The sequence below is a fragment of the Theropithecus gelada genome, chromosome 19 (assembly GCF_003255815.1).
Source record: "Theropithecus gelada isolate Dixy chromosome 19, Tgel_1.0, whole genome shotgun sequence".
Classification (NCBI taxonomy): Eukaryota; Metazoa; Chordata; class Mammalia; order Primates; family Cercopithecidae; genus Theropithecus; species Theropithecus gelada.
Window position 1 is genome coordinate 27,289,020 of NC_037687.1, and position 13,639 is coordinate 27,302,658.

The following is a 13,639-nucleotide window of genomic DNA, read 5'->3' on the forward strand; positions in this document are numbered from 1 at the left end:
AAAAAAAAAAAAAAAAATGCAATAATTTATTACATCTTGTAATATGTTTCAGATTCCTAAAATGCAACTGCAGTGATTATGTTATCACTGTTTTCTCTCTCTGTGCCTCAGTTTCCAAATCTATAAAATGGGGATGATTCTTACAGGCTTATAAAACCATTGATGTAAATTGCTTTGAGCAGTGCCTGCCAGAGCATTTATGCTAGGTAAGCATTTGCTGTTATTGTCATCATTTATTGTTAAGGAAAACAGAGATCATGTCCTTGAAGAGAAGAAGGGTCAAAGACCAGGGTTTGAGAGGACTCCTACTGTCTGGGTTCTAATCTTGGATCTTCAGTTTCTAAGCTGCGTGACCTTAAGCACATTCTCCCACCCTTCAGAGCCTCTGTCCAATGGAGCTGATAATATCTACCTTACAGGCTGTGTGAGGTTCTTCATATGTAAAGTGTCAGTTGTGATAAATGATAAGACCCTTGACCTTTGGCCTGGTCCCTAAAACTGATTCCTGACCTCCTTCTGTCTCTCTGTATCTCCATCTGACAGTGGAGGGCATCGTGGGGCTGGAACAGGTGAGCAGCCTGGGCGATGGCCCACCAGGTGGCCGCCCCCGCCGGGGTATGTTCCGGACAGTGGGACAGCTCTACAAGGAGTCCCTGAGCCGCCTCATGGCCACACTCAGCAACACCAACCCCAGTTTTGTCCGCTGCATTGTCCCCAACCACGAGAAGAGGGTGAGTGACTCAGCCTGGGGAGGAAGGGATGGCTGTGGCCGTGGGTTAAGGTTTGGCCTCTGGACTTGGCTGGAGCCACATCTGATTTGAGGACCCTCTCTGATTGACTGTGTGGCTTTGAGCAAATTGCTTCTGTTCCTAGGCTCAGGGTCCGGTTGGGAAAATTCATCCATTCATATAACTTAAATGTATTGAGCACCTACCATGCTGAGAACAGGTACTGGGGAGGCATTGGAGAGAAAAGCACAGCCAACTCCTGTTCTCAGGGAGCTCACAGTCTGATGGGGAGCACAGGCATTCATCTAACCACCCACAATGAATGCCCAGTTAAATCTGTAGGGGTGGTAAGTGTCACATAGGGCTTGATCTGGTCAGTGAAGTTAGGGAAGGCTCCCTGGGGGAGGCGATGACTGAGCCCTGAAGGATACGTGGTATTCCAGACAGAGAACAGTTTGTACAAAGGTCCAATGGTAGGATGCAGCATGCAAGGTACAAGGGATAGAAGAAGGCCATCAGGGCTGGGGTTGTTGCATAGGTGCGACAAGACCATGGCCAGCCTCACTGGCCACTGATTTTCATGTTCAGAAAATCAGAGAATGGGCCCTACAGAGAAGGGTCAATGGGAATGGAAAACTACGCTGTTTGCCATGTTGCCCAGGCTGGTATCGAACTCCTGAGCTCAAGCGATCCACCCACCTTGGCCTCCCAAAGTGCTGGGATTACAGGCGTGAGCCACCACGCTCGGCCTGAGATCCCATCTTTTATCAAATCTAAGATATGTATTCCTCCCCACTAGCGTCTCTGAAGTCGAGATGTAGCTTACTGTCAATGGCCTGTCGGGGATTAATTGCCAGGCTTTTTCCTTTCTTGGTGGCATATTTAATGACAGCATGTGCCATTTGAATTTTTGTACTGTTTAGATTTTTGCCATTTGTGTATTACTGTTGAAAAGAGAAAAGGCGCCGGGCGCGGTGGCTCAAGCCTGTAATCCCAGCACTTTGGGAGGCCGAGACGGGCGGATCACGAGGTCAGGAGATCAAGACCATCCTGGCTAACACAGTGAAACCCCGTCTCTACTAAAAAATACAAAAACTAGCCGGGCGAGGTGGCGGGCGCTTGTAGTCCCAGCTACTCGGGAGGCTGAGGCAGGAGAATGGCGTAAACCCAGGAGGCGGAGCTTGCAGTGAGCTGAGATCTGGCCACTGCACTCCAGCCTGGGCGACAGAGCGAGACTCCGCCTCAAAAAAAAAAAAAAAAAAAAAAAAGAAAAGAGAAAAGGCGGCCTGGCACGGTGGCTCATGCCTGTAATCCCAGCACTTTGGGAGGCTGAGGTGGGAGGACTGCTTGAGCCCAGGAGTTCAAGACCAGCCTGGGCAATGGCAAAACCCCATCTGTACTCAAAATACAAAAATTAGCTGGGCATAGTGGCGGGCGCCTATAATCCCAGCTACTCAGGAGGCTGAGGCAGGAGAAGCTCTTGAACCTGGGAGGCGGAGGTTGCAGTCAGCTGAGATCATGCCATTGCACTCCAGCCTGGGCAAGAGAGCAAGATTGTCTTAAACAAACAAACAAACAAACAAAAACCATGATTTACCAGCTTTGGACAGACATCAGCTTCCCAGGAGGGCTTTTGGCGACTCTCCTGCGTGCAAATTCAGCCCTGCCCACCTCCCTCCCTGCGAATCTTTTCTCCTTAGCACTTAGTATCTCTTCTTTACTAGTGACTGCTTCACCTAGGGTATTTCCAGTTTCTGTCACTTAACTCTCAGTTCCCCAGGGAAGGCATTTCCCCCTGGCTTGAGCATTGCTGTGTTCCCAGGGCCTAGAACAGTTCCTAGGCACCTAGTAGATGCTCAGTAAATTACATATGGAAATGCAGGAATTTGCCACGCTTGACCGTTTGGCGCCCCCGTGTGGCCGCCGCTGACCGCCCCCCCCCCCCCCCACCCTCCGCGTGTCCGTCCTCTCCCCAGGCTGGGAAGCTGGAGCCCCGGCTGGTGCTGGACCAGCTTCGCTGCAACGGCGTCCTGGAGGGCATCCGCATCTGTCGCCAGGGCTTCCCCAACCGCATCCTCTTCCAGGAGTTCCGGCAGCGGTGAGCGAGAGCGGGGGCCCAGGCCCGGCGGAGGGGCTGGGTGGGACCCGGATTTGGAAGCCGACACACCTGCATTCAGGTCTCCACCCACTCTTGCTCCTTCTGAGCTGGGGAAGTTGAGGCAGATTACTCACTTTGCTGAGCCTCAGTTTACTCGTCTGTGGTATGGGAGAACAATAGCCCACTTGATGCACTCCTGAGAGAAAACACACAGAGTCTATGGGGACCTGGGGTACATTGCTGCTGCTATTTAGGGCCGTGGTCCCCAGGTCATGAACGTGAAATCACTGCATGGTGTTACAAATCTGCATGTCTTTAAAAATGAAATAGAAGGCTGGGTGCGATGGCTCACGCCTGTAGTCCCAGCACTTTGGGAGGCCGAGGTGGGCAGATCACCTGAGGTCGGAAGTTCAAGACCAGCCTGACTAACGTGGAGAAACCCCGTCTCTACTAAAAATACAAAATTAGCCGGGCATGGTGGCGCATGCCTGTAATCCCAGCTACTCGGGAGGCTGAGGCAGGAGAATCGCTTGAACCCAGGAGGTGGAGGTTGCAGTGAGCCGAGATCGTGCCACTATACTCCAGCCTGGGCGACAAGAGCGAAACTATGTCCCAAAAAAAAAAAAAAAAAAAAGAAGAAGAAGAATAAGACAGAACAGAAAATACCAAGGCCTAATGAGCAAGTAATACAGCAAATATAACAAAAACGATGCTTCACACAAGCTGTGTGAAGCAGCACCGTCCCTTAGAAGTAGAATGGAAGCCTTGTACGCAACTGAAAATTTTCTAATAGCTACACTTTTAAAAGTGAAAAAAATGAAATTAATTTTAACAAGATATTTTACTAAAGCCAGTACATCCAAAATACTGGCCGGGCACTGTGGCTCATGCCTGTAACCCCAGCACTTTGGGAGGCCGAGGTGGGTGGATCACTTCAGGTCAGGAGTTTGAGACCAGCCTGGCTGTCATGGTGAAACCCCGTCTCTACTAAAAATACAAAAATTAGCCGGGTGTGGGGGCACATGCCTGAATCCCAGCTACCCAGTAGGCTGAGGCAGGAGAATCGCTTGAACCCAGGAGACAGAGGTTGCAGTGAGGCAAGATCTCGCCACTGCACTCCATCCTGGACGGCAGAGCGAGACTTCATCTCAAGAAACAAACAAAACAAAAAACTGAAACAGCCAATCATTTCGATCATTGTCCATGTTGCTGTCCTTGGTGGTGGCATGAATGCTCAGATGTGAGTTTTGTGACTGTCCTTGTTATTGTCACCGTTGTTCCTGTTGTGTGTCACTCTGAGCCCAGTGCCTGGCCCGCAGCAGGCACTAGGTGAGCCTTTGCTGTAACTCTCTCCTCCCCACCCCTCCCTGCTCATTGCAGGTACGAGATCCTGACGCCCAATGCCATCCCCAAGGGCTTCATGGATGGGAAGCAGGCCTGTGAAAAGATGGTGAGTGGGACAGAGCCTGGCGTGTGTGTGTGCGTGCATGTTTGTGGAGACATACGCGTGTGTGTGCAGGCGCGTGTGTCTGTGTCTGTATGTGTGTGTGTGTGTGTGCGTGTGTTTGTGTGTGTGTGTGTGTGTAGGCCGGGTGCGGTGGCTCAAGCCTGTAATCCCAGCACTTTGGGAGGCCGAGGCGGGTGGATCACAAGGTCAGGAGATCGAGACTATCCTGGCTAACATGGTGAAACCCCGTCTCTACTAAAAATACAAAAAACTAGCCGGGCGCGGTAGCGGGCGCCTGTAGTCCCAGCTACTTGGGAGGCTGAGGCGGGAGAATGGCGTGAACCCGGGGGGCGGAGCTTGCAGTGAGCCGAGATCGCGCCACTGCACTCCAGCCTGGGAGACACAGTGAGACTCCGTCTCAAAAAAAAAAAAAAAAGAAAGAGGTGTGTGTGTGTGTGTATGCATGTGTGTGCAGGGGGCCAGGTGGTGGGGGAGTGGGGCTGGGATCTCCCCTTCATTGCCCTTCCTCATTACCTCTCCCTATCAACGCCCCCACCCCCGCTTCCTCATCATCCCCTATCAACCCCCTACCTGTCACCCCATCATCCCCTCTCCCATCACCTCCCTCCCCCATCGCCCCCTCCCTATAACTCTCCTCCCCCATCACCCTACTCCACATCACCCCCACCCCATCACCCCCTCTCCCCAATCACCACCCCTTCCCTATCACTGCCCCTCCTCACCACCCCCCTCCTCCATCATCCCCCTCCCCCATCACCCTCCTTCCTATAACTCCCCTCCCCATCACCCTTCTCCACATCACCCTCTACCCTATCACCCTCCTCATCACCCCCTCCCCCATCACTTCTCCCCCATCACCTCCCTCCCCCATCACCCCCTCTCCCCAGTCACCACCCCTTCCCTATCACTCCCCCTCCTGACCACCCCCTCCGCCATTACTCCCCCTCCTCACCACCCCCACTCCCCCATCACCCCCGTCTTCATCATCACCCCTCTCCCACCCCTCACAGATCCAGGCACTGGAACTGGACCCCAACCTCTACCGTGTGGGACAGAGCAAGATCTTCTTCCGGGCCGGGGTCCTGGCCCAGCTGGAAGAGGAGCGAGACCTGAAGGTCACTGACATCATCGTCTCCTTCCAGGCAGCTGCCCGGGGATACCTGGCTCGCAGGTGGGCGGCCACGCTGTCTCCTGGGGTCCTGTTGGCCGAGGCTGGGTCAGGGAGGGGTTGACCAGATGGCTCCAGTGTCAGGGCCTCCGGGACGGGTGCAGGCTGAGGAGCAGGTGGATGGAGCTGCCGGGTGCCCAGCCTTCTTGGTTCTGCAGTCCCTGAGGGGCCCTGTGGGCAGGCCCTGTACAGAGTAAAACTGGCAACACAGACGCTAGACTTAGCCATAGGGTGACCAGCTGTCCTAGTGGGCCTGGGACGGGGTTTCCCAGGGTGCAGGACTTCCAGTGCTAAAACAGAGAAAGCCCGGGGCAACCCGGGTCAAGCTGTCCGCTCTGCCTGCCCGTTCCCTTGAGGGGCTCCAGTCTGGAGGTGAGACTTGCATGGGCACAGAGTCCCAGTCCCGGGTGAGACCTGCTTTGCTGGGGGCCATAGAGGTGCAGCAAGGAGGCCCTGCCCCAGGCCACTCCGGACCACCAGGTGGATGAAGGAAAGTGGGAAAGGCGCTCAGGGCAGGAGGAAGCTTGTGCAAAGGTCCAACAGTGCAAGATCCTGGCGTGCTTCAGGAATACAGGGCGTTTGCGGGAGACTCTCCTTCCTCCTTAGAAGTGGCTCAGAGAGGCCGGGTGCGGCGGCTCACACCTGTAATCCCAGCACTTTGGGAGGCCAAGGCGGGTGGATCACTTGAGGTCAGGAATTTGAGACAAGCCTGGCCAACATGGTGAAACCCCGTCTCTACTAAAAATACAACAATTAGCCGTAATCCCAGATACTCGGGAAGCTGAGGCAGGAGAACTCAGGAGGCAGAGATTGCAGTGAGCCAAGATCATGCCACGGCACTCCAGCCTGGGTGACAGAGTGAGACTGTATTGGGGAAAAAAAAAAAAAAAAAAAAAAAAAAAGCCTCAAAGAATAGAGTGGCAGGAAAGGATGGCCCAAACACCAGGCTGAGTGGGACCTCGTCCAGAGGAGCTAGGGAGCCATGGAGGGCTGTGAGCAGGGGCGGGGTGGGTCAGCCCTGGGTGTAGAAAGACCCTCTGGAGGCATGCCGGGATGGGCGGACAGGAGAGGCTGGAGAAAGAGGCTAGGCAGAGGGGCTGGGGCCGTGGGACAGGGCAGAAAGAGTCAGGGGCAGGGGGGCGAACGGCCAGAACACAGGTCTAAAAGTAATACGAATGCCTGCACACAGTAGGCATTTTATTTTTATTTTTATTATTATTTTTTTTTTGAGATGGAGTCTCGCTCTGTTGCCCAGGCTGGAGTGCAGTGGCCGGATCTCAGCTCACTGCAAGCTCCGCCTCCCGGGTTCACGCCATTCTCCTGCCTCAGCCTCCCAAGTAGCTGGGACTACAGGCGCCCGCCACCTCGCCCGGCTAGTTTTTTGTATTTTTTAGTAGAGATGGGGTTTCACCGTGTTAGCCAGGATGGTCTCGATCTCCTGACCTCGTGATCCACCCGTCTCGGCCTCCCAAAGTGCTGGGATTACAGGCTTGAGCCACTGCGCCCGGCCCACAGTAGGCATTTTATGATGGCTAAGTGAAAGGAGCTTGGCTTGGTCAGGCGTGGTGGCTCACGCCTGTAATCCCAGCACTTTGGGAGGCCGAGGCGAGTAGATCACTTGAGGTCGGGAGTTCGAGAGCAGCCTGGCCAACATGGCGAAACCCCATCTCTGCTAAAAATACAAAAATTAGCCCAGTGTTGTGGTGCGCACCTGTAATCCCAGCTACTTGGGAGGCTGAGGCAGGAGAACTGCTTGAACCTGGGAGGTGGAGGTTGCAGTGAGCTGAGATCATGCCCTTGCACTCCAGCCTACGCAACAGAGCAAGATTCCGTCTCAAAAAAAGAAAAAAAAAAAGAAAGAAAGAAAAAAATAAAAGAAAAAGGAAAGGAGCTTGGCTCTCTTGCTAAGGGGATGGCACCTGGAGGAGCTGAGCCCCCACTCTGCCCCTCACCCGTTTCCCCACCCAGGGCCTTCCAGAAGCGCCAGCAGCAGCAGAGTGCCCTGAGGGTGATGCAGCGGAACTGCGCAGCCTACCTCAAACTGAGACACTGGCAGTGGTGGCGGCTGTTTACCAAGGTGAGGGCAGCCTGGGGAGGTGGCCTGAGCAGGGAGAGGATAGGGCCTTGGGGCTTGCTCTGCTTGACAAGTGACTTCCTCCATGTGTGCCTCAGTTTTCTCCATCAGTAAAACGGGGCCAGTCGGCCCAGCCTTTGCTAGCTGGGAATCTTTAGTTAGGAAGCGACAAGAAAAATCTGACTCAAAACAACATGGATCAAAGATTCAAGACAATGTGGGCTGCACCTGGATCCAGGGGTTCGCAAGGATTTAAGGGTTCAAGGATTTTCTGGAAGGACTCACAGAACTTAGAAAAGCTGTTGTACTCACAGCTACAGTTTATCACAATACAAAGAAACAGATTGAAAATAGCAAAGGTGCCGGGTGCGGTGGCTCACACCTGTAATCCCAGCAGTTTGAGAGGCCGAGGGGGGTGGATCACTTGAGGTCAGGAGTTCGAGACCAGCCTGGCCAATATGGTGAAACCCCGTGTCTACTAAAGATACAAAAATTAGCCGGGCATGGTGGCGCGTGCCTGTAGTCCCAGCTACTTGGGAGGCTGAGGTCGGAGAATCACTGAAACCTAGGAGGTGGAGGTTGCAGTGAACCAAGATTGTGACACTACTTGCTAGGCAACAGAGCAAGACTCTGAAGAAAGAGAGAGAGAGAGAAAGAGAGGAAGGAAGGAAGGAAGGAAGGAAGGAAGGAGGAAGGAAGGAAGGAAGGAGAAAGGAAGGAAGAAAGAAGAAAAGAGAAAAGAGCAAAGGTTAAATAGTAATAAAAAAAAAAAAGTGCATATCTGTCTTGGAGAGACCAAGCATGAGCCTACAACTGTTCTCTCCCAGTGGAGTCGTGTGGACAACACTTAGCTTTTCCCAGCAATGAAGTATGATAACATGCATGGGGTATTGCCAACCAGGGAAGCTCACCTGAGCCTTGATGTTCAGCGTTTTTCCTGGGGCTGGTCACACAGGCATGGACAAGGTCACACACGGTGACCTCACTTACTCAGTCTCCAGCCCCTCCAGAGTCAAACTGATGCCATGTGGCCCAAGGCCCCCACCACAGATCCCACTGTTAGCATAGACTATCCAGGGTGGCCCAAGGCCCCAGGTAAACCAAGGCACTCTTATCAGACGGGACATTCCAAGGACTTAGAGGTTACCTCCCAGGAGCCCATCAAGGGCCAGAACTTTCTTAGGAATGTGCGGGGTTTGGACAACCCAGGCCTGCTGAGTTAGCCCTTTACTGCACAAGGGTCCAAACAGTGACGTCAGTACCCAGTGTTCTACGTCTCCCACTTGGCTTTCCTCCGTGATGATCACCAACAGAGGCTTTCCACACAGGGGCCACCAGCAGATGGAGTCACCCCCAACCACCTTGGCCAGCCTGGTCTGTCTTATCACAGAGCTCCAGCCAGATTCCCAGCTTTCATGCTCATTGGCCCAGCTGGAGTCATGTGACCATCCCAGAGCCAGTTAGTAGGGATCAGATGAGCCAGGCTGGCATCACATCCCTACCCAAAGCAGAGGGTGCAAAGCCAGGTCGCCATGCGCTGTGGAGCTCAGGGACTGGGTGTTTCCCCAGGGGGAAACTGGAGAGGAGAGAGGAGAATGGAGGGAGGTTTGGGCCTGATGGCTGCTTTTGCAAAAGCCCTTTCCTTAGCGTGGTGTCTGCAGCTGCATCTGAGCTACAACAGCTGAGTGGAGTAGGTAAACAGCCAGAAGCTGAGGGTAGTGGCTCACACCTGTAATCCCTGCACTTCGGGAAGCCAAGGCAGGAGCATCACTTGAGCCCAAGAGTTCGAGACCAGCTTGGGCAACAAAGTGAGCTCCTCGTCTCTACAAAAAATAAATAAATAAATAACTGGGTGTACTGGTGCACATCTGTAGTCCTAGCTACATGGGAGGAAGCATTGCTTAAGCCCAGGAGTATGAGGCTACAGTAAGCCACGGTCATATCACTGCACTCCAGCTTGGGTGACAAGAGTGAGACCCTGTCTCAGAAAAAGAAATAAAAATTAAAAACTGGGGCCGGGCGCGGTGGCTCACGCCTGTAATCCCAGCACTTTGGGAGGCCGAGAAGGGCGGATCAGGAGATCGAGACCACCCTGACTAACACGGTGAAACCCTATCTCTACTAAAAATACAAAAAAAAAAAAAAAAAAATGAGCCGGGCGTGGTGCCAGGCGCCTGTAGTCCCAGCTACTGGGGAGGCTGAGGCAGGAGAATGGCGTGAACCCGGGAGGCGGAGCTTGCAGTGAGCCGAGATCGTGCCACTGCACTCCAGCCTGGGCGACAGAGCGAGACTCCACCTCAAAAAAAAAAACAAAAAACTGGCCAGGCATGGAGGCATATGCCTGTAATCCCAGCAGTTTGGGAGGCCAAGGTGGGTGGATCACTTGAGGTCAGGGGTTCAAGCCCAGCCTGGCCAATATGCTGAAACCCCGTCACTACTAAAAATACAACAGTTAGCTGGATGTGGTGGTGGGCGCCTATAATCCCAGCTACTCGGGAGGCTGAGGCAGGGGAATCACTTGAACCCGGAAGGTGAAGGTTGCAGTGAGCCAAGATTGCACCACTGCACTCCAGCCTGGGTGACAGAGCAAGGCTCTGTCTCAAAAAAATAATAATAAATAAATAAATAATAAATAAACAGAGCCAGGGTGGCCTGTAAAGTCTCAAATGTTTCCTGGCTGGCCCTTGAAGAAAAAGTTTGCCTACCTTAGGTGTTGGGGGTTGGGGTCAAGTAGGATTTGATTGGCATCAGTTCAGAAATGTGAATGATGCCTGTGAAAGATGCTAGGAGTTGGGGCAGAAAAGAAGAGAATAGAATGGATACAGAATTGGGTGGAGAGGAAAAGAATCAAGTAGACTTGTGTAGAACGGAGTAGAATATGATAGAACAGAATTTATCAGAGCGGATCTCACCTAGCAAGGGGAACGAGCTTTTGTGAAATTTTTGTTTCAGTACTGTGTGTACCTCTGTCACTGCAGCCTGAATCATGCCATGTAAAGCTCATCTCTCACTAAGGATCTTGGACTAACAGGCTTAAGAAACACTGGCCCTTGGCCAGGCACGGTGGCTCATGCCTATATCCCAACACTTTGGGAGGCTGAGGCGGGTGGATTACCTGAGGTCGGGAGTTTGAGACCAGCCTGGCCAACATGTCGAAACCCTCTCTACTGAAAACACAAAAATTAGCCAGACGTGGTGGCACACGCCTGTAATCCCAGCTACTCGGAAGGCTGAGGCAGGAGAATCGCTTGAACCTGGGAGGCGGAGGTTGCAGTGAGCTGAGATCACACCACTGCACTCCAGCCTGGCGAGAGAGTGAGACTCCATCAAAAACAAAAAACAAAAAAAAAAAAATTGGGAAGGAAGGAAAGAAGGAAGGGAGGAAAGAAAGACTGTTCCACAGAATAGCAGCAGCCACAGCCCACAGTGCCTCTTGGATGTGGAGGGATCCTTTAGCCAGCCAGATACATTAGATAGATCAATAGTGTATTTAGTGGTGCTTGCCTGTACCTGTCAGTGTTCTAGGCCTGTGACCAAGGACTGTTGCCAAGGCGGGGACACACAGCTAATAGGTGGAGGAGATGGGATTTGAACCCAGAAACTCAGACCCGACCAAGAGTGTGAGGCCTTGGCTCCTGGGTCAGGTGGCCTCGCACCTTGGAAGTCAGCCATTGCATCCCCTTTCACCTCCACCTAGGTGAAGCCACTGCTGCAGGTGACACGGCAGGATGAGGTGCTGCAGGCACGGGCCCAGGAGCTGCAGAAAGTGCAGGAGCTGCAGCAGCAGAGCGCCCGCGAAGTTGGGGAGCTCCAGGGCCGAGTGGCACAGGTGAGGGGGCGGGGGCAGGGCGTGGGAGCGTGTCTTGGGGGCGGGGCAGCGTGTCTTGAGGGCGGGGCTGTGTCGCATGGGTGGAGCCAAGAGTGAGGGGCGGGGCTTCCGGCTGAGCCAGTCTGTGCCCCGGCACGGCTGTCGGGAGGATGGGAGCGAAGCTAAGGTGTACTGAGGCCTGGCGGGGATTGAGGCTGTTTAGTTTGGTTGAATCGTGACGTGCAGGGAGCAGGGCCCTGGGGGTGTAGCCAGGGTATGGGCCGGGTAGGGATGGGGTGGGAGAGTCCTGCAGAGCCAGAATGGAGCTAGGCTGCAGGATATGGGGGCAGGGGCCTCAGCTGTGGCCGGGCTATGGTATGCAGGCGGTGGACTTATAACTGTTTCCAGTATTTGGCTATCTTAAAATAATGCTAGAACATTTGGGAGGCTGACGCGGGCAGATCATCTGAGATCAGGAGTTCAAGACCACTCTGGTCAACATGGTGAAACCCCGTCTCTACTAAAAATGCAAAAATTAGCCGGGTGTGGTGGCGCACGCCTGTAATCCCAGCTACTTAGGAGGTGGCTGTTGCAGTGAGCCGAGATGGTGTCGCTGCACTCCAGCCTGGGTGACAGAGTGAGACTCCGTCTCAAAAAATAATAATAATAATAATAATACTAGAACAAACCCCTTCTTGAGCATTTTTCTGTTTACCTTTTCTGCCTTATTTTCTGTGGTTACATTTCTAAGTATGGAAGTATTAAATGAAATGTGAGATGGTAGAAAGACCCTTCAGGGGTTATTTGAAGGATGGACTGGAAGGGGAAAGGCTGGAGGCTGGGAGGCTCGGGGGGGAGGCTGGGGAGGAGTCTGGAGAGAGACAGGTGAGAGAAGGCACACCTGAGCCTGTTGGGGCTGTAGGGACAGAGAGGAGGGGCCAGAGAGAGCAGGGATGCAGGCTGATGACTGTGAGAGGTGAGGGAGAAGGACATCCCCAGGATTCTGACTTAGTGATTAGGGGGATGTGGGCTCATCCTGAGATGGGGACCTGAAGGGGAGGAGGTAGGGACACTGTGTCCTCTCACCCCTCAGTCCTGCCCTGGAGGCCTTAAAGGCCAAAGCAATTTACCAGGCAGCAGCAGGCACCTGGTGCAGGTTGCCCTGGGAGCCCTGCCTGCTGACCACTAACTTCCCACACACTCCCCAGCTGGAAGAGGAGCGCACCCGCCTGGCAGAGCAATTGCGAGCAGAGGCAGAACTGTGTGCAGAGGCCGAGGAGACGCGGGGGAGGCTGGCAGCCCGCAAGCAGGAGCTGGAGCTGGTGGTGTCAGAGCTGGAGGCTCGCGTGGGCGAGGAGGAGGAGTGCAGTCGTCAGCTGCAAACTGAGAAGAAGAGGCTGCAGCAGCACATACAGGTCTGGCCCCCTGCATGCCCACCAGGCCACCCTCCAGACCCCTCTGTCTACACCTTTGCTTCTGCAAACCATGTGTCTTTGGCCCACGAATTTGTAGAAAACTCAGTTCTAAGTGAATTTGCAAAAACTATACATTTTTGATTCAGATCACGGGAGACCCTAGAGTGTGTGAGCTTCGTGTATGGGTGGATCCAGACGTCCAAGTGATATATTCAGCTTCAGGCATGGCTGGATCCAGGCACCCAAGTGCTGTCCTCAGCTTCAGGCATGGCTGGATCCAGGCATTTAGGCAATGTCCTCAGTACTCCCCCTCTCTCCATCTCCTGGCTTCATTCACCAGCAGGCTGCCCTGATGGTTCCTCTTCAAAATCTAGTGCATATTTTACACTACAGCACATCTCAATTCAGATGCTAAATTCTCATTGGAAATACTTGATCTGTATTTCAATTTCACAATTTCCGCAGTTTATAAAAACTAGATTCACATGGCCAAGTTGTTCCAAACATGCTTAAAAAGCTTTTCAGTGATTGGGTGTCTCGTTTTAAATTTAAAATAAGTAAAATTAAATAAGACAGAAAATTCAGTTCATTAGTCCACATCAGCCACCTTTAAAGGGCTCAGTAGTGTTTTTTGGTTTTTTGTTTTTTCGAGACAGAGTCTCGCTCTGTCGCCCAGGCTGGAGTGCAGTGGCGCCATCTCAGCTCACTGCAACCTCCGTCTCCCAGGCTCAAGCAATTCTCCTGCCTCAACCTCTGCAGCAGTATCTGGGATTACAGGCGTGTGCCACCACACCCAGCTAATTTTTTTGTTTTTAGTAGAGACAGTGTTTCAGTATGTTGGCTAGGCTGGTCTCGAACTCCTGACCTCAGGTGATCCACC

General features: G+C 53.1%; 1 protein-coding gene across 3 annotated transcripts in view; it reads left to right on the forward strand.

Annotated features, from left to right (window-relative positions):
• Positions 1 to 13,639, forward strand: part of MYH14 (myosin heavy chain 14) — a 104,582-nt gene that overhangs the window by 51,585 nt on the left and 39,358 nt on the right. For all 3 annotated transcript variants that reach the window (XM_025367122.1, XM_025367123.1, XM_025367124.1), the window contains 7 exons: positions 544 to 731; positions 2,705 to 2,826; positions 4,207 to 4,276; positions 5,305 to 5,465; positions 7,431 to 7,539; positions 11,234 to 11,365; positions 12,553 to 12,759. In XM_025367122.1, coding sequence (XP_025222907.1) covers positions 544 to 731; positions 2,705 to 2,826; positions 4,207 to 4,276; positions 5,305 to 5,465; positions 7,431 to 7,539; positions 11,234 to 11,365; positions 12,553 to 12,759 — 989 coding nt within the window. The remainder of the gene's footprint in view (positions 1 to 543; positions 732 to 2,704; positions 2,827 to 4,206; positions 4,277 to 5,304; positions 5,466 to 7,430; positions 7,540 to 11,233; positions 11,366 to 12,552; positions 12,760 to 13,639) is intronic.